At 38.0% G+C, this 22,304-nt stretch overlaps 2 protein-coding genes across 2 annotated transcripts in view; one reads left to right on the top strand and one right to left on the bottom strand.

Moving 5' to 3' along the window:
• Window positions 1-620: 620 nt before the first annotated feature.
• On the top strand, window positions 621-4,731 carry NOPCHAP1 (NOP protein chaperone 1). The gene is made up of 4 exons (XM_042889377.1): window positions 621-699; window positions 903-989; window positions 1,521-1,657; window positions 3,425-4,731. Exons 1-4 carry the CDS (start codon window positions 639-641, stop codon window positions 3,605-3,607), a joined length of 468 nt encoding a protein of 155 aa, XP_042745311.1. The 5' UTR covers window positions 621-638; the 3' UTR covers window positions 3,608-4,731.
• Window positions 4,732-5,227: 496 nt separating this feature from the next.
• Window positions 5,228-22,304, bottom strand: part of ALDH1L2 (aldehyde dehydrogenase 1 family member L2) — a 29,407-nt gene continuing 12,330 nt past the window's right edge. Inside the window, exons 5-23 of the mRNA XM_042889376.1 lie at window positions 22,002-22,103; window positions 21,166-21,255; window positions 20,077-20,211; window positions 19,601-19,726; window positions 18,025-18,116; window positions 17,107-17,254; window positions 16,234-16,353; window positions 14,949-15,076; window positions 13,798-13,948; window positions 13,023-13,093; window positions 12,783-12,888; window positions 12,337-12,424; window positions 11,258-11,351; window positions 10,907-11,003; window positions 10,049-10,147; window positions 9,197-9,362; window positions 7,928-8,033; window positions 6,642-6,841; window positions 5,228-5,968 (exon numbers count right to left, since the gene is read on the bottom strand). Of these exons, the coding sequence (XP_042745310.1) occupies window positions 5,913-5,968; window positions 6,642-6,841; window positions 7,928-8,033; window positions 9,197-9,362; window positions 10,049-10,147; window positions 10,907-11,003; window positions 11,258-11,351; window positions 12,337-12,424; window positions 12,783-12,888; window positions 13,023-13,093; window positions 13,798-13,948; window positions 14,949-15,076; window positions 16,234-16,353; window positions 17,107-17,254; window positions 18,025-18,116; window positions 19,601-19,726; window positions 20,077-20,211; window positions 21,166-21,255; window positions 22,002-22,103 (2,175 nt within the window). The 3' untranslated portion in view covers window positions 5,228-5,912. The remainder of the gene's footprint in view (window positions 5,969-6,641; window positions 6,842-7,927; window positions 8,034-9,196; window positions 9,363-10,048; window positions 10,148-10,906; window positions 11,004-11,257; window positions 11,352-12,336; window positions 12,425-12,782; window positions 12,889-13,022; window positions 13,094-13,797; window positions 13,949-14,948; window positions 15,077-16,233; window positions 16,354-17,106; window positions 17,255-18,024; window positions 18,117-19,600; window positions 19,727-20,076; window positions 20,212-21,165; window positions 21,256-22,001; window positions 22,104-22,304) is intronic.

Here is a 22,304-nt window from a genome sequence, read left to right as displayed (position 1 = left end):
CGCCACTGAGCAGGCGCGGAAGGGGCCGGAGAGAGAGGGCGGGCGGCCCCCGCGATGATGTGGCCGTGATGCGCCGCCGCCGCCGCCGTCGCCGGCCGCTCCGATCCGACGGCGGGCGGGGGAGAGCCGAGCGGCAGCCGCCGCCCCGCGCCGCTGAGAGGCGCTGATGGGATGGCGAGAGGGCGGCCGCACCCCGCAAGGGGGGAACAAAGAGGCGGGGGCTCTCCCTCGGCCCTCCGGCACTCATCTGCCTGAATCCGCAGGTGGCGGCCGGGGAGTTGTGCGAGGAGCTGAGCGCCGGCGCCAGCGCGTTGGGAATGGCGATGGCGATACGGGACTGTCCCAGGCGGGTCTCACGAATGCTCGCACGGGAACAGAGAGAACACCACGTGTGTGTTTGACCTATTGAGCCAATATGAGGCCGAAGGGCACAGTTTGCCGGGGCACATCATTAGCGGAGATGAGACGTGCTGCACCGCGGAGGTGAGGGGAAGCAAAGGGAACCTTCCCGCCGCCCACGGCCGCCAGTAGTCGGCACCCGCCGAACCTCGCGGAGGAAGCGGTCATCCCGACCTGCAGGGGGCGCTGCGCCGCGGTGGGCGGGGAAGGGAGAGCCCTACTTCCGGCCTGTGGGGAGCATGGCGGGGCTTGGGCAGGCGGCGGCCTCTCAGGAGCTGCTGGCCGCGGGGCGCCGCGGAGGTGAGGGGCCGAGGGGTCGGTGTGCGGGGCTCCTCCGGGAGCGAGAGCTGCGGGAATGCCGCAGTGCTTGTTAAATGAATCCTCATCTGTTTAGGTTTGGCATAGAAGAGTAGAGAAGGAGCAGCAGGAGGAAAGCCTCACAGTTAAAAACGTGGAGTTTGTGGTTGATGCAGGTAAACGTGTAAATACCTGTTTGTTTCTAGGTTTGGAAGAAACGTTACTGATTAGTTCAAAGCCTGGCCGCAAGAAGGCTACGACTTTACAGACTGTAAGGGTGCCAAGGAGTAATGGTAAGTGTAACGCTGTTACTAGAGCAGTGGCAGCAACTAAGTAGTTTATTTAACATAGCTGAATATTTAACGCTTGAACAACTTTAAGGTATTTTTGCTTCCGTGAATCATCAAATATTTGCTTTGGTAAAGGGGGAGACTCATTCCATTTCTATTTGCTTTGGGTTCTTAGACAAATTACGCATAGACATCTAGCGTTCTCTTTGGTGTGTTTCTACATGTAATGAAAAACTGAGATTCTTTAGGAATTATGTGATCTTCGAGAATTTTTCTCTTCGTGAAAATAGACCAGTGCTCTTTAGGCTCGGACTTTTGTTTCCAGTATAATCAGCCTTGCTGCTTTTTGTTGAGCTTCTTGTATCTCTCAGATGTAATTTCTCAGTGTGAAATATTTGCTGCTGTGGTTGACAATTGGGAATCAGAGTTGAAATTGAATCTGTTTAGATGCTCGGATTTCTGAGGTATAAAACTATAAATGTGTCTGTGTGTATGTGTATATATATATACAGGTAGTAATTATTTCTGTTTCAGTTTTGGACAGAGTACAGAGCTTTTTACCACAGATGGCTCATGCAAATGATGAGCTAAAAAGAAAAATGGTAACAGCACCAGCTCATCAGTTTGATATTGAAAATCTCGACAGTGCCACTGAGAAAGTTATAGAAATGGTAAATAACACGTTTTTGGTTCTACAAACTGCATTTTGGTATGATTAAAATAATCCTCTGATCTTACACTAAGCTAGCTTGATAAATAAGGTGGAATCTTTACCATTTTATTCTGTGACCTGCAAATTCATAATGAAAGTAGTAAACCCTTTTGGGGTTGAAATTTACTGCTTGATTTTAATACTTGCAGAATATAATGGCTAGGGATGAAGTAGATTAAGGTCAGAATAAGGTATTTTATCTTTGAATTGTAAACTCTGAACTGAAAGTAAGTTGCTCATTCTATTTTAAATGTAGGAGATTTGATTTCAAAATTGGACGTTGTTCCTAGTAAAGCATAACAGAAGGCTTTAATATAATAATAGCTTTGGGTTGAAAAATGTTGTTAGTGTTATGATCTTTTACAGCTAATATTTACAGTCACAGCAATATTTTCATTCTGCTTTTAGCTGAAATTATAAGTCCACGTGCTCACGTAGGAAAATTTCATTCTGAAAGCGATGTGATATATGTGTGTTCCAGACAAGTGTCTTCTGGTCTGCAAACCGACAAGAAATAAGGCAGAAATGGGGCAGCCAGATAGTTTGGTCTGCGAGCTCTCAGAGCAACTGCTTGGATGCTGGTTAGATCATAGAATCATAGAATGGCCTGGGTTGAAAAGGACCACAATGATCATTGAGTTTCAACCCCCCTGCTATGTGCAGGGTCGCCAACCAGCAGACCAGGCTGCCCAGAGCCACATCCAGCCTGGCCTTGAATGCCTGCAGGGATGGGGCATCCACAGCCTCCTTGGGCAACCTGTTCCAGTGCGTCACCAATCTGTGTGTGAAAAACTTCCTCCTAATATCCAATCTAAACCTCCCCTGTCTCAGTTTAAAACCATTCCCCCTCCTTATAGACTGTACTCAATCTACGTGCAATAAGTTGTCAGAAAACAGAATGGATTCTAAAAATTGTTTGTTGTAACGTGCTGATGTGGAACGAGTTGGATTTTCAAAAGATTTTTCATGTGGTAGTGTCTGACAATCCTTGGCTTTACAATAAACAAGTCAGGAGATAATAGCATCGTGTTATTTGCAGATCATGGAATACATTTATTTGTGTAACGTTTATTTTTGTGTTTTGTATATTTTATATTATAAATATTTTGTATAAATACACATTCGTGTATTTTTCGTGTAAATTTTGCCTTGCAGCATGCAGGAAGTTTTTGAGGTGAGGATCAGCAGTTTAAGACAGATGTTTTCAGAGAGAAAAACAACCCTCAGAAATTACAGCTCTAGTTAAGAAAATATATGATCACTTGATTCACAAAGTGTGATTTAGACTACTTTGCAGTAGTTGTAGCAGCATTAATAATACCAGATGATATGAATAACATTCATAAATATATGCATATATATATATATACACGTATAGCGTGACGTCTTCATACTCTTAAGTGGTTTAAGTTCTTTATTGGATGCCTCCTGCTCATTACTTTAGATTTTGACTGAGTTCATCTATTTCCTTTCTCTCTTTTATAAGGATATAAAAATGCCCTTGTATTTGCTTTGGGTGATAAAAGCTACAATTTAAATACTTGGGAATCTGTTTATGATATTTGCCTTAGTCATGTTAGAACCCAAAAGTCTGTCTGACTGACAAAACACTGTCTGACTGTGGTTTTCATACAGTAGTAGAGCTGATTTGTTTGCTTTGTGTTTTAATCAAATTATGGAAGAGTACAGAAACGTATCATGTGTTAACTAAGATCTTTTCTTTCAGAATGTGGCTGTAGTTGAACTGAGTGATTCTGATACAGATGAAGAGAACCTAACTTCAGAAGATGACTCAGAATCTGAAGATGACTGTATAACTGATGAAGTGACAATAGACAACATTAAGTTTCCTAAACCAAAGGGAGAAAAGGGCAAAATAGAAATTTTGGACAGCAAAGTGAATGAGTGAATCAATTTTTATTATACTTAAAAAAAATAAAAAAAATAAAAAAAAAAAAATAGTATTCAAGCAAACCATGTTTTCTTACTTTGAAGACTTAGCCTTTAAATGGCATTGTTTCTCCATGTGAGATTCCCGAGGATCCTGTGAAATGCTATTGTTTACTTGGTGGAGAATTCAGGATCCGCTCATGGCTCTGAAGCAAGCCACATCTCTGAAGAATTAAGTAATGTCTTATTCATCAGACAACATGAAAATTCCAAGCTTTCTTGTGAAGTTAGACTAAGAAAGCAGCTACAAGTTGGAATGTTTGAGCAGAAAGGCGTACTGCAGAGCTAGTTGAGAAAATTCTTGTTCTCGTTTTGTTGAAGAAAGATTTTTGTAGTGTGCTTAGAATAAAGCTTGACTTCGAGGGCAGGAAAGAAATGACAAGGAAAAATCTGTTCTTTATTATGTCCTGTAAAGTATTAGTGTACAATGTCTTCAATATTAAATGTTACCTTAAAGTACATTAGAAGTTGTTTGTATGTTGCCATCATCACAGTAACTGCTGAATACCAAAGCAACAGCTGAGGCTGTTTCAAGATGAGGTAGCATAGGTAAGGATAACATTTTAATAAGCCATGACTTGAAAGAGTTTAGCAAAGAATTACTTATACTTCTGGGCTTGCGCTGAGTTACAGGTAGGTTGCTGCTATTCCCTGAGCTAGCTCCTATCTGCAGTGTTTGAGTAAATACCTGTGGTACTCAGGTCAAGTCCACCTCTGTGGTGTTACAGGTGCACTAAGCCACGCTACTCATCTACTGCTTTATCACATTTCTGCTCTTCATTTTGTTAATTGTCACTACCAGAAGAATCAAAAAGTTTATTTTCAGTTGGCCTGTCCTCAGGCTAGCTTGAAACAATCGTGAAACCACAATCAGTGAAAATATGTCTCATTTGTACTTACCTCAGATTGGTGAAATACAATGATTTGGGCTGCTGTATTTACTTTACAGATTGTTTCGTGTTTCAAAAGTCTCTGTGATGCTCCTGTGTATCACACGTTGTTTCCTGAAGTACTATTTTCTATTTGCTATATCATTCATATTTTCTTTATTGTATTTGCTCGGATATTAAACTTAAAAAATAATGAATTGAAACCTGCAGTTATGTACACAACTTGTTTCAAATCCAGTACTTAATTCTGAAGTTTTCTTTTTAAGACCTGTTTCAGTAGTGTTTGTGATAAGAAATTACAGGGATTCTTTTTTTTTTTTTTTCCCCTCTCAGTATAGCTTCTTAAAAATGGAAGAGGGGTACAATTTATCAAAATCAGCTGATGAAGTCCCAGAATATTTTAGGAAAGAGGAAGAATAGGAGTCAGGAAGTGGGACTGCTCTTTCTAATGGCAGTCCAGAGATCAGATTAAGTTTTAGGTGGAGGTACAATGTAAGAAGAGCAACCAGCATTAAGTACAGTCTGTTTGTTGGGTAAGGTCTTGATCTGTATGGAAAACTTCAAACTGAAGAAAATTTGAAAGCCAAAGTCTTAACTCAGTCATTTTACAAGAGATTTTCGCATAGATTTAAGAAGGAAAGACATTTGAAGTACAAAGTAATAGTCATGCCATATAAAACTGATAAGAGTCTGTTTGCACCAAGTGATTTTAATCTTTTAATGTATCCACTTTTCAGATTGCAGGCTGATCACATGTTCCATTTCAACAAAAAGATAGAAAATATTTTCAGTAACTTTAGCTTGGTATGCATAGTTAACATGGATGTTGAACTCTGTATGTACTATACAAAGATCATAGTAAGTGCACTTCCTTGCATTGATGTACTTCTTATGGCACAAAGGTTTTCTGTACTGCTGACGAATCACCAGAGCAGAATGTTAAGTTGCTACTGTAAATCTGAACCAGTTAATAGCAAAAATGATATAATATGCATATTTTAGTTCAATTTTAGAAGACACCTAAGAAGTAAGTTTAAAATGTTCATGTAAATGTGGTCACACAAATAAGAAGTAGGCATGTGAGAATTTTCTATTCAGCTGTATTTTTTAAAAATAAGCCAAACTACTTTTTTATTTTTGGCTTGTGCTAATCACTGCTACTGTTGCTGGATCATTTATATGGTGTCAGGCTAATTCCCAAATGCTTCTGTCTTTCTGTGAGACTAAAATTTGGACCTGATTTAAAGAAATTATCTATGGAATGAGTGTATTTGTTTTCTAGTTGCAGCACTGCAGATGGCATATCCCAGGCATGGTATTAAGTGGAGCCTTTAAGATTAGAACTGCCAAAAGTTTACTTTCCAAGTGAGGCTGTTAATATTCCACAGTGACAGCCTTCGTTCTAAGATATTCATGAAGAGCTTCTTCACCTGTACAAGCAAATATTAACCAGTTAGAATAGTGGCTAAAGGAGAGAAAGCTGTCAGGGAAGGTAACTGTATCATTAAAATAAATTTGTAATGTTTTAGCCAACATTTGAGTCCTTGAGACACGATGAGAAACTAATGCATTTACTCTCCCTTTAAGATTTACAGGACTGGTTTAACGAGAAGAGGCCAAACCCAACAAGTATGGAAAGAAAATGCAGCTTAATTTTAACAAGCTGCCACCTGGGGGGAGTACTGAAGCAGCAGCAATCTCTAGGTGGCAACTTGTGTGGAGGTGCTTGGAGCTGAATTTAAGAATTGGTTTGCCTATGTTAAGTTTCTGGGTTAAAAAAAAAAAATTACATTACAAAATTACATTACATAGGGATTTTTCCCCTATTAATAATGTTGATGAGGGGGGGGAAAAAAAAAGGGATTCCGAGGGCAAAAATTTGTTGTATTACTCTTTGCCATGAGGCTTGATCTGTCCAGTCTTGTAATAAAATGAACAATACTGGAGATACTGAAGTGGGATTTGTAAGGACAGGAGAAGAATTAGATCACTTCGCTGGAGGAATGTGGGAGATGCAGGAAATACATCTGTAGATTTCAGGTAATGCTATTTTTTCATTGACTTGGATTGTCAGATGAGAAACGAGGGGAGAGAACAACTTACCTAAATCTTTTCCAAAGCCAGACTGTTTAAATCCACCAAATGGTGCTGCCACATCAGTTTTGTTGTACGTATTGATAAAAACTGTTCCAGCTTCCAGCTTTTCACTGATATAGAGAGCTTTGCTTATGTCCTTTGTGAAAACTCCGGAGGCTAAACCATATTCTGTGGTGTTTGCCCGTTGCAGCACTCCGTCGATATCCCTGGAGGAGAAAATATTGATTTAATTGCTAGGAGGTAAAACAAGTAAGTGCTAGCAAGCTTAGATCCTCAGTTTGATAGAAACATCTTCTGCCATGCTTCTTCTCTTAGCTGTTACAAAGACACAGTAGTTTAGTAAGGACTACTCTCTGTGTCAGTCTGTTTCAGTTATGGAAATTCATACACTTGCTTCAAGCTTGTAAAGCATGTGTTTGCATTTCGGTGTTTAAGATCTACACTAGGAAATGTCAAAAGAAAGCTGCATTATGCACACTTATCTTCACTCAACTACACTGTACATCTCAGGGATCAGAAGAATACAAAATGACTTGTAAAGCAGAACTTGGCAGCGCGTTATGAGTCAGTTTGCTAAAGTCTGTCAGTTAATGGAGTAAATGCTGGACCTCAGCTGTCCATTTCAAGCAGTCTTTTCAAGCAATGTTCAAATTGCTATTTCTATCCAATCTCAATTAATTTTAAAAATCCATATGTTAAAGCTTCAAAAACTGATTATAATCCCGTATTTCCACACATAATTTGTAGACGTAAAGGGGTATCTGTGTGGCCAGTTCCCAACTTCACTTTCATGCTGCAGAAAAAAGAAACCTGGTGGAAACAGCTGTATGAAATTTCTACATAAGGCTGTTATATTATCTGTTTGTAAAATAATTCCTATGATGTAAAATGAAAGCTACTAAAACTGGCACTCCACAAAATATACAGGGGCATTTTCATTTACAGGAGTAATGTGCCAGACTTAGACAATGCACAAACACTATGAGGTCCTTTTTGTCCACTGGAAAAAAATGCACCTTTAGCAATTTGATCCAACCTCTGCGTTTGTATCAATTTGAGTAAAAATCTTTCATTGAAAATTGAGTCTTATTTAAGAAATGGTGCTTGGTGCTCCCTCCTACTCCCTTGCACACTTGTAACAGCATTTATTCTATACTGACATGCAGAAGGACACTCATACTAGAAAACCTCTGAATTTAGCAGAAAGAGAACCTGAGTTTCAGCTAGATCTTAGAAGATTAAAAGAACCATTCAATGTATTTCAACACACGGTGAAAATAAGAAGAATGTACCCATTTTTAAATTTGGAAATGACCATCACTGGACCAAAGGATTCTTCCTGCGCAATGTACATATGGTCTTCAACATCTGTGAATACAGTGGGTTCCATGAAGAAACCTAAATAGAGGATAAAACAGCATCTAAGTGAAGACAAAATGCTTTGTTGTTTGTATTGTCCAGGCTATCTGTACTTAATGTCACAGATACATTGAGGCTTGAAACAGAAAATACCAAGATCAATAAGAATAAATAGTGAATGGTGATGCATATGTATAACAGCAGAAAGAAGGCTAAAAGAATGGCCTTTCTTGATGAGAGCAGTTAACATGTGGGTCATGTCCAGAGAAGGCCTGCATGCGCAAGGCTAGGCTGCTCCTCAGGGACAGATCCTGCATTCTGGCAGCAGGAAGGCAGCGTTACAGAATGTCAGAGAGACCACTGCTTCTCTTGTTACCTGACAAGAAGATAGCCATACATATCTGTATCTTCCAAAAACAAGAAAAAAATATGCAATGGGCAGCAACTTTGCCTACGGTTTATTGAGGTTTAACTGAAACAAAAGCTCACCTCATAACTACTGTTCCTTTCTAAGCGGTATAAAAGACCCATCTATAAACAAGTTCACGTTGTTGTCAATCAAGAACTGTTACAGTGTTAGATATAAGTGATTTTGGGTATCTCCATCTACAAGAGTGAGTACATTTCATTGAGAGTGGATAAAGCCAGCTTCCAGTGTTTTGTATAATCACCTTTTCCTTCCTATTTTGTTACACTGACTTCTTACAGCTACAAATCTGCATTTTCATTTTCTTTGTGGATGCAGTCATATGTTTTAAAATTCTCATGCAAATGTTTCTTCTCCATTACTAATAAAGGACTGATCATCATGACAAAATGTTGCTTTTATGCCTTCCTGTTAAACTCTTCATATAACAAAGTCTTCATATAACAAAACAGGCTTTTGATAATAGTATCTAATGCAGACTTTCCACACAGCTTAAGTATTCTGCTCATCAAAGTGGATGACTACAGTTACAGCTCTTGACAATTCAAGGTTGTTGCAAAAAAGGCCTCCATGCCTCATAAACAATACAAGTAAATGAGTGCAAGATACTGCTACAGATGGGAATCTTGACTCATTTTGATATATTTCAGTTGCACAGCATTTTGTAATATTTGACTTGAATACTCTGTCCTCAGGTGTTTTCTTGGGTTTGCCTTGTACTCTTTCCATGATGTTGCTGCTTTCTAACTCCTAACAGCTTTGACCAGTATCTTACCTGGTCTACATACTTGTCTTCCTCCATACACTAGAGTGGCTCCTTCTTTCACTCCAGTTTCACAATAGTTCAGCAGCTTTTCCAGATGGGCTTTGTGATTCTGTGGGCCGTGATCTGTTGATCTATCAAGTGGGTCACCGATTTTCATCTTTTTTATTTCTTCCACCTATGGGTTACCCAAGCAAAACGAAGTTACATAACAAGTAGTTGTTAAAATGACCGGTGATTCAGCATGCTTTGTTATTAGTGTTGCGAAGCTTGGCTCAAAAAAGGGATGCAATCTTAGAAGGTGAACGCTCTTCCCCTTCTAAAATGAGGCTGTTTATATGGTCTTGTTTGGTAAGTTCCAGTTACTCCTTAAAGTTTTTGATGCAGTTTGCATGTAATAATTCTCTTATGCTATTATGGAAGCAGGTGAAATGTTAGCTTTTACCAGGAGTAAATGAGTTACCACAATAATTTCCTGGGCTAAGCTAGATATATGAATTGTCCAGCAGCTCACTGAGGTAACTATTGGATTTTTATGACCAGCTACTCTTCCAATATGCCTTTTCAAAATTTCATAGCAGTCTTCAGTCACAGTGACTGAAGTTCAAGTCATTGTTTTCATTTTACTTTCCTAGTGAAATATGAAGTATCACTGAAGATGCACTATCTACTTCAGTGTCACTTATCTGCATTATTGATGAAAATATTTGCCTTCAGTGCCTTTCTTTTGACACTGTAAGACATTCACAAGAAGCAGAATAGTCTATGGTAAGCAATAACAAAAATAATAAGAAAAGCACGTGTCATAGCAGCTTTGTGCCATAGTAATACGTCTGCTTAAACTTTAGTCTTCAACTATCTTACCACTTTTCTAACAAATTCGTCATGTATTGACTCCTCCACAAACAGCCTGCCAGCAGCAATGCAGTTTTCTCCTTTGTTGAAATATACTGCTCCCATACCCTGATTGGGGAAATAAAAAACATTTATATTTATATTCTCATAGGCATCCTTCTGTTTCATTTGCTGACTGCAAAGTTTCAGCTTTCACTTTCCATATATCAGTGAAGACATTCAGACTCTTGTCCTGCCAACAAAAGTTCAAAAAAATATGGGAAGCTTTCCTTCTGCTTTTGTTGGTTCAGAGAACTAATGGAATTAGCACTTCTTGTAAGCACAGTGTGGGAGATCTTTATTTGCTTCTTAGTGAGCGAACTGCTTCTGCTGTCATTTTGATCACCTGAGCAGGAAATAAGCTTAAATCTACCATTTTTCTCATTTTCACACTTTACTCATGTACTTAAACACCTTATGGCTAGTTGGGAAGGTGGATTATGTGATTGATGGTGAATTAATAGGCACTGTGTGACAACAGGGAGTATACTGTATATTTTAGCTCATTTTCAGGCTTTTCTTTTTAAAGCTTGTTTTTCTTGGCTAATAGATTTTGACAGAAATCACTTCCAATATGTTGACTTGGCTGATGTAAATTCTTCCTTGTCATGTTCTCTAATGTATCCCTATCTTTTTGGTGCTGCACAAATAAGTTAATTATGCTGACACAAAGAAATATCCTACAGAAAATGAGTGTTTTCTAACAGATTTCATGAATCTTCATGCAAGGGCTTCCTGCTGCAGTTTTTGACAAGTCCAGAAGAGTACTGCAATACTGTGAGCATGTAACATCAAGGCTTCAAATATATTTTACTTCAAACTAGTTACCATTTTTACAGCTTTGTCAAGTTCACAGTCATTGAATATGATCAGTGGTGATTTACCGCCAAGTTCAAGAGAAACTTTCTTCAGATTAGTGGCTGCACTGGAAAAAATAAGAAAAAAAGTACAACAAACCTTTTAAACAGCTCATTTAATCATTTCCTTTCAATCATATCTAGTGAAAATGTACAGTATAAGCCTCTACTTTTCAACAGTGACTTAGCAGAATCTGAGATAAATGTAAACAAGCATATGTAGGTATGCTTTTCTACTATGGCTACATGAAAGATATTGCTAATAAGGTGCTTAAGAACTGGATTAAGCAGCATTTATTCATGAATCTTATGCTAAAAGTACCTCTTCATGATCTCTTTACCAGTTGGTGTGGATCCAGTGAAGCCAACTTTGCGAACATCTGGATGTTTAGATAAGTGCTGTCCCACTAAGCCACCTGGGATGAGGAAAACACCTTAACTGGACAGTACAAATATGATTTTTACTACCCCAGCAACAGCACTGTATACAGAAAGACCTATGGCAACCCAATAAAATATCACATTCTGGTTGATATTTACGGCTTTATTCATAGGACTACAAAAATCTCATATTAGTTAACTTAAATCACATTGATGGGTCCAAATTCTCCCATCTTTCTCTTGTTAAGAATTTTTTTCCTAATATTCCACTTCAGGTGCAATAGTATAATTTGTAACAGAGTCTGCTCCATACAGTTACTCTGTCATCTCACTTTTTCAGGGGAAAGATGAAAATGATGACCTAAGGTGATGTGGTATGAAGAACAGCTAGTTTACAGTGACCACGAAACATCTGATAGCTTGCCCTAGGCCTCACAGTCACATTAAAATACTTCCAAGTGATTATAAGATTAGGAGAAAAACAATGAAGTCTTATAGGCAAGTGCAATTTGTTTCTCTGTAACGCATTCTCTTTTTCAGAGTTTTCATGCTGTTTGTATGAGCTTGGAAAAGGTGTGGGCTGACAGCTCTTACCACTAGGTAGAGTCACGTGACGTACAGAAATTTCCAATTCTGTTCAGGAAAATATGTGAAACTGCTGCATGTCATGGATGCAAGACTACTATCAACAAAGATAATGAACTTATGTAACAGGTCTTCAACGGTAAAATACTAGTACACCAGCTTTAGTATGACCTGTTCTTCATAGAAAAATGATTTCATAGCACTACAGAATCACTCAGGTTAGAAAAGACCTTAAAGATCATTGAGTCCAACCACAACCTAACCATACTACCCTAACTCTAACAGCCCTCCGCTAAATCACGTCCCTCAGCACCATATGCAAACAGTTTTTAAACACATCCAGGGATGGTGACTCAACCATCTCCCTGGGGAGCCTATTCCAGTGCTTAACAACTCTTTCTATAAAGAAGTGTTAAAGATTTGTTAAAGTTTTACCTGAACCAGGCAGTATATTTATAACACCCTTAGGAAATCCAGCTTTAGCTGAGAGTTCTGCAAACTTCAAGGCAGTCAGAGGTGTGACCTAAATAGAAACACTTAGGTTAGGTCTCCTGTTTTAATGAAATGCATAGTAATTACTCTTACACTCAATAGTTCTTCACTTTGATACAATATGCATCTTCTTCCTCACAGTACTGACAAATCAAAAATGGCATTTTCTTGCAGAAAATAAATCATTCTTGAAAATGAAAGTACCATTAGAGCAGAATTTAAAATAATCAGTACCTGGTATGAGCACAGTAATTTATATAATTATACCTCCACTTTAAAATATATGAACAGGTCAAGCTATGGATGAAATCTGCTAGATGTATGAACTGTTGTGTCTGAACAAAACACTGGAGGGCCGGAGCCACTTGAGCATTCCTTTTACTTCTTACCTGAGCTGTCTTGAGAACCAGTGTGTTGCCTGCAGCCAAGCATGCTGCACTCTTCCATGCAAGCATCATCAGTGGGTAATTCCAAGGGATAACAATGGCACAGACACTTAAGATTCAAAACAAACAAACAAACAAACAAACCAGAAAATCAGGCAAAAATTGTAGTTTTGAATGCAGCCTTATAATGATTTTTCTATATGCCCAGGCTGTCACTAAGAAGGAAAAAAAAAAGATAATTACCCTATTGGCTCTTTCTTGGTGAATGTTAAATTATGGTTTGGCCGGGCCTGGTTAATTGGAATTGTAGCACCCTGAAAAAAAAAGACAGATTAATACTGGTACCATTTAACCATTTATTTTTTTTACAAATACAATTGCCATTTAAGTATATTTTAGAAAGCCACAGAATAGTCTTTAAAACCGGTAGCATTTATTCAATTTATGCATCATGGAAAGAGGGAGATGTTTACACTATAACATTTCCTGCTAAGAGTCCAGTAACCACCTCCCCATTTTCAGCTGGGTGACATAAAAATATAGATAACAAAACCATGGAAGAGCATAGGGTGAGGAATGAATGGAGGAAAGAAAGCTGAATGATATTCTTGGTTGTGCACCTTAAAGATACTTCAGGACATGTTGTTGAACTTGTGCCACTTGCTGTGGTACCAAACAAGCACGCCAGCCTTGATCAGAACATAACATATAGCATGACTGTAATACAGCGATTCTGCTCCAGGAATATTCAAGAATTGACTAAGCATACCTACCCAATAACACCTCAATTAATTTATTAGGTATTTGGAGTCAGACTCTTATTCTCAAATTGAAAATAGACTGTGCTTTTTGTATTGTCTGGAAGACTCACTTTAGGTAAAATTCTAATTTTAGTTTATTTTTTGAATTTCTTGGTTGATTTTGTCAATACTATTTTTCGACACTATATCAGAAAAAGAAAAAAAGAAATGTGTAAAGAAGCATCACCATCAATTACTTTCTTTACACTTTCACTTGCCTGAATTTTGTCACACCATCCAGCAAAGTATCTGAAAGTTTGTACAGACATTCCAATGTGGGTCTTCAAAGCTAAAGTGTAGACAGCTCCTGAATCGATAGACTCTATAGTTGCTAACTCTTCTTGATGTTCTTCCATTAGGTCTGCAAGCCTGTAATCAAACCATTACAAATGCATGTCAAAGAGAAGTGACCTCTAACCATTGAGAGTGTAAAATTGTGTTTTGTATGGCAAAGACCTGTAGCTAAAACAGCATGGAATACTGATATAGTGTTAGATGCTTCAAAGGCATACTGACGTTCAAAGATACAGATCCTAACATAGTGCAGATTGAATTTTATATGCTTCAGCATGTTTAAGAATCTGGGCTAGTCTCTTTTTAGGCCTCAAGTTCTCTGTCTGTTAGGTTTGTCAAGCACATCAGTGAGATAACAGACTGTCAAAGTGTTTGTGATAAAAACTGTTAACAGTAACTACAGGAGTGTCTCATTGCTGTCCCCTGCTCAGCAGAAAGGCATGTTTGCATGAACAGATTTTTACAACCATGTCTTAAGTCTCTTATATAGAAACAAAACATGCATCAAGGTTTTTCTTAAGCTTCTGTCTGTGTTTTGTTACTCAAATGTATAATCAATGCTCTCGTATGATTTTAAGAGGTTAGTTAGGTGCATTTTAGATTCCATAAAGAGTATTTAAAACTGGATTTGGAAACTATTTTTTCTACTACATCAATTCTGCTAATTAAAAAAATTTGTAGAAATGTGGAAAAATGCTCTTCAGTACCTGTTTTAACTGCATCCAACAGTTAATGGCTAGGGCATCAGCATTACTGCACAAAAGGATAAATATGGCATGTCAAGTACAAAGGAGAAAGTTCCACTTAGTGCACGCCTAATATCCTCTATTAATGACTCCTTAAGACAAAGTAGCAGAGATAGGTGTTTAACAGTACAAACTTCTCCATTTTGGCACTCAAAAGGTCTAGTTTGAACAGAGGCCAGAGGAAAAATGGCCCTTATTTGAATAAGGTGGACACTGGAGTATGAATATCCAACATATTCAGAAAATATGTAACAGATCTTCAGAGGAGCTAAACAATATGATTTAAAAACAAAACCAAACCAAACCCACACATGCTGCCCTTTACATACTTGTACATGAGTCGCCCTCTTTCCCTTGCATTCATTCTTCCCCATTCACCATTTTCAAATGCCTCTTTTGCTGCTGCCACTGCTCTGTCAACATCAGCCAAGGAAGCAGAAGATACACTGGCAATCACCTGTCACCAGGTAGAAATGCCTTAGCTCAGACAGAACGGCTGGATGCAGAGTGTTACTCTTAACTGGGTATAAGCAAATCATTGATATAATAACATAGCAAATAATATCATTGAGCCAATCAGCTGCCATGGGTGAGACATGCTGCAAGAAGTTGAGACACAGCTGATGGAGGCAGAACTTGGAAGACAATGTAGGAACTCCTTTCCTTTCTCACAGCAAGGCACATCATCCCACTGGAAGTCACCTTTTCTTTCTATATGTAAGATCAGCACGGTATTACAGATCTTGAAGGTCTATGATCTTATATCCAAATGTGGTAAAACGAGTCCTGAACATTTCATTTCTAAGAAGCTGAGTTTCTGTTACCACGACTTATATGTAGTATTTTATGACGATTGTGTTCTATACCAATATACAGTGTAAACCCTAAAACAGAATTGCTATGACTTTTATTCCATTTCAGAATGAGGTACAGAGAAGTGCCACATTCTGGCTTCTGATGACAGTGAAATTTGTGCTACTGATTTTAGCAGAATTCAGTTACTCCAGAAATAATACATGGGCATCAGAATGACTTATATTAATAATTCTGAGTTGCTCAACCAAGATTTAGTGCTTTTGAGAGGAAAAAGTGGAACTGTATTTTCCTGTTCAAAAGTCATTTTTCTAACTGGGAATTTAATGAGATATTTTAAAGTCACTTTTACCCTAAGACAGATTTGTAGTAAAGTAAAAGCTGAAGTTAACGACTGACAGAAAATACATTCAATACTGTAAAAGAAATACCTCTTTAGCAACTAAACATTAGCAATTTTTGTTGTGAAGATAAACAGGAATGAGAACAAGGTAAAACATACAGCTGTATTGAGATTAAGATGCTAGCTGAAGTGGAATTGGGTTATTTTTAAAGCACAACTTGACAGAAATGCAAAAAATGTAGAATATATAAATTGAGAACTAAATTTACATTTAAAATTACTTTGGGAAGTTGTTTAATGTATGATTTTGAACATGGTGATATTTGGTGCTTCAGATTTTTTAGTAGGCAAAGTACTTGAAATACACGGAAATTTAGAGCTGGATTAGATGATCTCCAGAGATCCCTTCTAACCCTTACAATTCTGTGACTCTGTGATTGTATTTAAAAATTACTTACTGATCCATCTGTTGGATTTATGGTATCGTATGTTTTTCCATCATCAGCATTGACAAATTGACCATTAATGAAACATTGGTATGGCATATTCACAGTCATATTGTTCACATTTTTTGAAACCTAGGAGCAAAATAAATAAGAAGTTAATTTACCTTTTTAACAATTAAGGTTTTAATGCAGCTTATCAGGGTTTTGATATGTGTACATGTATATATATGGGTAGTCAACACTGAGCTGAATTTTAGGATGTATATATGGCTGTTAGGAATGCCCAGAAAGGCAAAATTAAATGCAAGTAACATTATCTATTAACACCACTGCCCACACTCCGAGACAGTTAAGCTGATTTCTGTATTTTTTATCATTGGATCTCTATGGTTAAACAAATACTAAATCCTGGTTAAGGCTAGTCCCAGTGGAATTGAACACATGCTTAACTTCTAAATTCAAGAAATTCTGACTTGCTTAATCACTTCATAAAACACACAATCTTCTCTTTTCTTAGGAGTGAGTCTGGCACATTTTGCCTCAGGACAGAAGGCCTGGAACCACTGTGACTGAGGCGTTCTGGTAGGATAGTGCAGGGGCAGTAGGAGTATCTGCCCATGTGCAAGCCACTCTATTCTAGATCTCACAGTTTCTAGAACACCATAACACTGTACATGACGTTACATACGTACTTCCAATTCAAAATGCCTATATGTAAAACTTGAAAAACAAAAGTTACAAAGGAGAGTTTGCATGACCAAACAGTTGCTTTCCTCATTGCATCAAGCAATCCAGTGTCTATTCCTCTTCCAAAAAAAAAAAACCCAAAAAAACAACAACCCACAAATAAAGAATAACCAGGGAAGGGAAAATAAAAGGTCTTACATAATCAATGACCAACTCTTCTTCTCCGTCCTCTCCTCTGAGTTTTCTGACAGCCATTTGAATAAAGTCTGCAAACTTAGTGGCCATATACACATCTTCATTCTGAAGCTGAAGCCCGCTGTATTTCTGTTTGATCTCTTCTAGCATTCTGAGGATTTTAAAGAAAGAATAAGTTAAATTACAAATGGAAGAATTATTCAGATAAACAAGCCATTGGAAGGTGGAAAGAGGTCAAAACTGGGCACCAGTTCGTATGCATTTGAATATATGTGTATCTGTTTCTCTGAGAATACTTTCTGATAAACATTTGTAAATAAATGATAAATAGCATATATTGATAGACAAAACTGCATATGAGATGACCCTAACCCATACACAGAGGCAGTTCAGAGCTCTATGAGACTGGTATTTTAGGACAATAATACATTAATTAAAAAAACAAAAAAACCCAATGATATGCTGATCTTCTACTATGGCCTAGGATATCTGACTTGGAAAAAGAAGTTAACTGAGGTGACCCATTAAATTCTGTGCAATTGTATGCATGGGTTGAACTACTTCTATGAATGGCTCCTCTCTCCCTCTGGGGAGTCCTTTGCTCAGCTTCTCAATCAGCCCCCCTGAGATACTTGTCACTACGTGCAGACAGGTTTGGGCACCACCATGCTTGCCTGTGAGGCTGCTGTTCCTGATGTTAAGGGGAACTTCGTTTGGATAGAAAGACCAGTAAGTCCTAGTTTTGGGAACAGAACCCCGTCACATTTTCAAAGGTAGAAAAATCAACAGTTCAAGTACTGGAAAAGACACTGGATTTTTAATTTTTTTTTAATATTATCCACCCTGACTTAAAAGCACTGTGACAATATTGTTCCCATTAACTTTTGCTTCATAATTTCCTTGTTTAGATTAGTTTTATACCTGACAACATGCATAGAGGATGCTCCAGATTTGAAGAAGTCTGTGGAATCTTCTATTACAGGAACATTGCTCAAAATTCCTTTCCAGATAGCCTAATAATATACAAAAATTGTGGAAGCAATAATGAACAATCCTCTAATTGAAAGAAGTATTTATCACACAATATTTTCTAAGATATTCATGCCTGTGAATGCATTATTTCTAAAGATCCTAGAACAGAAAACTATCTTAAGAGGATCTGGAAATGCAGGCCTCACATTAGCCAATAAAATCTCCAGCAAAATTATATAAAAAATGATTATTTCATCCATGATAATTTCACCTAATCAGGCAAGGAACCTAAAGGCTACAATGCTAAAAATGTACAGGCCCATTTTTAAGATCTTTATGAACAATATTAACAATATTAACAATAACTTCTCACTGCATTATGGAATATGCTGTCAGCAGAGGTGGGAGCAGCCTGGAGAACGCTGTGACAGGATGGATGGAATTTCTGGCACCTGGGCAAAGTTGAGAAGTAGTTTAACCTGCATGCATTCAATGGACATCCCTGCTAACACACAAGCTGAAATAACTGGCAGAGAGACATATCAATTAAGTATAATTAGGTTTCAGAGTTAGCAGTTCATGTCTTGAACTAAAGAGTTTATATTTCTTTTAGCTGTTGTTTTAGTCAGTCAATCCTTCAGCACTTCAGTTGCTGGCAAGCAAGTTCAAGGTAATGTTGGAGCAGCAGCTTAAAACATGAGCGCATCAAGCTGCCTGGCTTGTGTCAAAAGTTACTGACTGTAGCAGAGTTAGGAGAAGGGAAGATATCTATGATTTGGTTGCTCTGGCACAAAACCTAAATTACTGACCAACATGGCTTTCAGTTAAGCACATGACACTCATTACCAAGGGGCAGATTACAGAAGAGAGCAGCAAGGTGCCTGTCTAGCCTTGGCAACCTTTTGCTCCAGCTGCCCTACTGCTGCATTCCCTCTACCAGCTAGATCTCTGAGCTCTTTCTGGGCTCTCAAAGTAGCACCAGTTCCTGGACATCAGGGCAGAACAAAACTATTGCAGCAACTACCAGCCAGCTTACTAATAGCTAAAGTAACAAAGGCACAGGGAGAAAACCGCTGCTTTTCTCCTTCAGACTGCTGTTTCAAGACTCCCTGGATCTTGTCCACAAGAACCACTTTTGACAGCATGCAAGTGAACGACATCACAGTTCAAGGCTGTTTTCAGTAGACTCACTGTTGTGAGATAACTTCATTTTGTGAGATAAAGATCTCCTAGTTTCTCCTGACTCTACCCTTGCTCCCACCTTCATCATTCATAAACATTTACCATAACTGCCTCTGTGATCACTGTTTTTGTATCACTTGCATATGAAATAAAATTTGATAAGGATACGTCTAAGCTTATTGAGAACTCTTAAATCCATTCAAATTAATTTTACTAACTGAAGACTCATACAATATTTTTTCAAAGACAATCTGCATGGTTAAATAAACGATATGCCACTCATGAGAATGAAGTGATGTTTTCATCTGTAGTAATATTCAACTTAAGCAGTTTGTTGAATTACCTTAATATCTTCTGCCATCTTCTTCTCCTCTTCTGTAAGTTCCAGGGTAGTTGTTTCATCAGCAGAGAAGTATTTAGAAGCAGGGATCATTTTTCCATCCTGAAACTGCAGATTTCTCACTAATACCTGAAAATTGAGGGGGATATGAGCTTTTATGCATCAGTATGGTCACAAATAGTAAAATGTGTGCCTTGCAGGAAAGCTGATATGATATATATAATATAAAACAGGACATTCCTACTTGTCTTTCAGATTATCCTCTATACTAATACATTTTAATCCTTACTGAAAATGAATATATTGAGTGTGAAGCAAAACATGGATATCCTACCTATAGGATGGTGGTGCACTGGTACATGTCAAACAAAACAGCTACCATTTGCAGCTGGATTTGTACAACCTGACAATTCCACACTACCTGCACTTCTTGCTAATTTATTCCATCCATACTCATGTTTGTCAGATGGAGCACTTACCATCTTCCCATCATTACCAAAAATGACTAGACCATTCTTGGTTACAAGTCCAGGTCTTGAAGCACCTCTTATTGCCAGCTCTTGTCCAGCAGGCACTGAAGCATCAAGTAATGATGAACCATAAAAAGTAACCATCTAAAAGTAAAGGGAATTAAAAGTACATAGATTCTAAACGTGTTTTAAAAACCAAATAACTGACATTATTTGGAAACTGATACAATACAAAGTAATACAAAGGTGCAAACCATGTTACAACGTAATTTCTGTATCTTTACAACCCGGGACACGTAGAACTTTGCAAGCTGCCTAAACCTGCAAAGCTGCTTAGCTTTAACATTGTGCATGACTAAACCAGTGCAAAAAGGGAAGGAACATTTGACAGTATAAAACAGTATATGAACAGCAGAAGCCAGACTTAAGTGTTGGAGTCCAGATCTGCCTCCAGGCTGGCGCTGCTGAACTTGGGCTCTTCTGCTTTTTCTGGGCTCTCAAAGCATCATCAGTCCCTGGACACCAGTGCAGAACCAGGCTTTTGGGATAATCTACCCATAGATGGCTAATTTTTAAGTAAAAAAACTTAGGATGTCAGAGCCAGGAAATGTGATTTTTAAAATATTTTATGCAAGTAAAATGTGGATCATATGCATAATGGTCTTAAAACATCAAAAGGAAATAGCCGTCCAGAGATAAAATTAGGCATATTTATTTCTGCAAGTGATTTTTGTATTCCCAGGCCTGAATTTCTTTTAGAAAACCCTTCCTTTGCTATTTCTGTTACTCACAGTGTTTCATTTTTCTGTTACATGGTGGCGGTGCCCTTTCAGTATGAGTTGCATTGCACTGTAATGCTTATCTGCTTCCCAAATTGACTGCAGTTCTAGCCTTGTTATTTACTGCTTCATACCATGTATTTTTTTATATACTGCTCTTATCTTTTAATTAAATTATGATTTTAAAAAATTAGCTATATACAGTTACCAAATGAGCTCCTCCAGTGTAATTCACATATTTATTCACCTGCATGCAGACACTCATAGCTTTTATAAGAGAAAACAGCCACAAATTGGGTGTGGAATTTACAGAGCATACCTGGTCATTTATTGTTGCCCATGCTCCAGGTACTTTATCATGCCCTCGGATCCAGTTGTGCAAAGCTGCTGCAGGTTGATCCCAGGAGATCTAGGAAATCATGACATACCAGCTAACTCTTCTCTCTTTAGTTACAAATCAGGTTATTAATGTTTACCACTTTACAAATTTTTCCCTCGCTTTCTTTCAGCTGTTAGGAACACAGAAAGGGTCTGATCTAATATAGGAAGATCAGTGATCTCCACATGGCTGATTATCAAAGATCTATCAAATGGGATGCTCTTCCTATCATATGGGATGATCTTAACACTTCTCTGCTCTGTGCAGTTTTTATCTGTCCACAGATTCTCCTCCTCATACTAAAATACTGGTAACATAACTCTTGCTACTAGGTATTTATTGACTCATAAATAATATTATGATTAACAAATTTAGTAAGCATAGTATAAATGTAAAAAGTGTATGTTCCCATTTCCTAACTTCCAACCCATTTCTGGTAAAGAAAACAGCATAGACTATTGGTAAACATGCTAGGACAGTTTTATCCCTGTTCAGTGTTATATTTCAAAGTACGGTAACTTAAGTACCCACAGAAGGCACAACAGCCATCTAGCTATGTGCAGATGATCCCAAGTAGATCAAGTTTCTAAACATATGTAACTGCTGGCTGACAATCTGAACTTAACCTGAGTCTTCATGCATTTGTCCCAGAAATAGGAGAGGAGGAAACAACTGAGTTAAAACGTACATTCATTTCAAGTCACTGCTATTGCAGTCTGAATTAGCAACAACTTCTTCTAGTAATTGGCACGTATCACAGTGTTACTTAAGAGTACCTCTGCATTTTCCTTTTTCTGGATCCCTTCATATGTTGCCCCTTCTTTTGGCTGAGGTATACGAGGCGCCTTACCATCAGCAATTAGATGTACAGCTTCCACCTAAGTAAAAAGGAACAGATTTAACATCAGCTTGGTTCTCCTTTTGTCCTCAGTCACGCTCATGGCTGACAGAAGAAAATTTTCGTCCACAAGAGGAAATGGTTTATTTTCAAAACCCAGGTTTTCCAAAATCTAGGGGACCACTGTGGCACTGGTTAATGTACATATATTCTTGAGAAACTTCTGTGACAAAAGAAATAG

This window comes from Lagopus leucura, unplaced genomic scaffold, assembly GCF_019238085.1.
Source record: "Lagopus leucura isolate 7727_CA_CO unplaced genomic scaffold, USGS_WTPT01 Super-Scaffold_100159, whole genome shotgun sequence".
NCBI classification, from domain to species: Eukaryota; Metazoa; Chordata; class Aves; order Galliformes; family Phasianidae; genus Lagopus; species Lagopus leucura.
The sequence above is the reverse complement of the archived record's forward strand: the minus strand, read 5'-3'. Positions and strand labels throughout refer to the sequence as shown.

Excerpts from the sequence above, each read along its gene's own strand:
- NOPCHAP1 (XM_042889377.1), top strand. The coding sequence starts at position 639 with ATGGCGGGGCTTGGGCAGGCGGCGGCCTCTCAGGAGCTGCTGGCCGCG. Across the intron at positions 700-902 it reads GGCCGCGGGGCGCCGCGGAG|GTTTGGAAGAAACGTTACTG; the intron begins GTGAGGGGCCGA and ends GTTTGTTTCTAG. Across the intron at positions 990-1,520 it reads AAGGGTGCCAAGGAGTAATG|TTTTGGACAGAGTACAGAGC; the intron begins GTAAGTGTAACG and ends TTTCTGTTTCAG.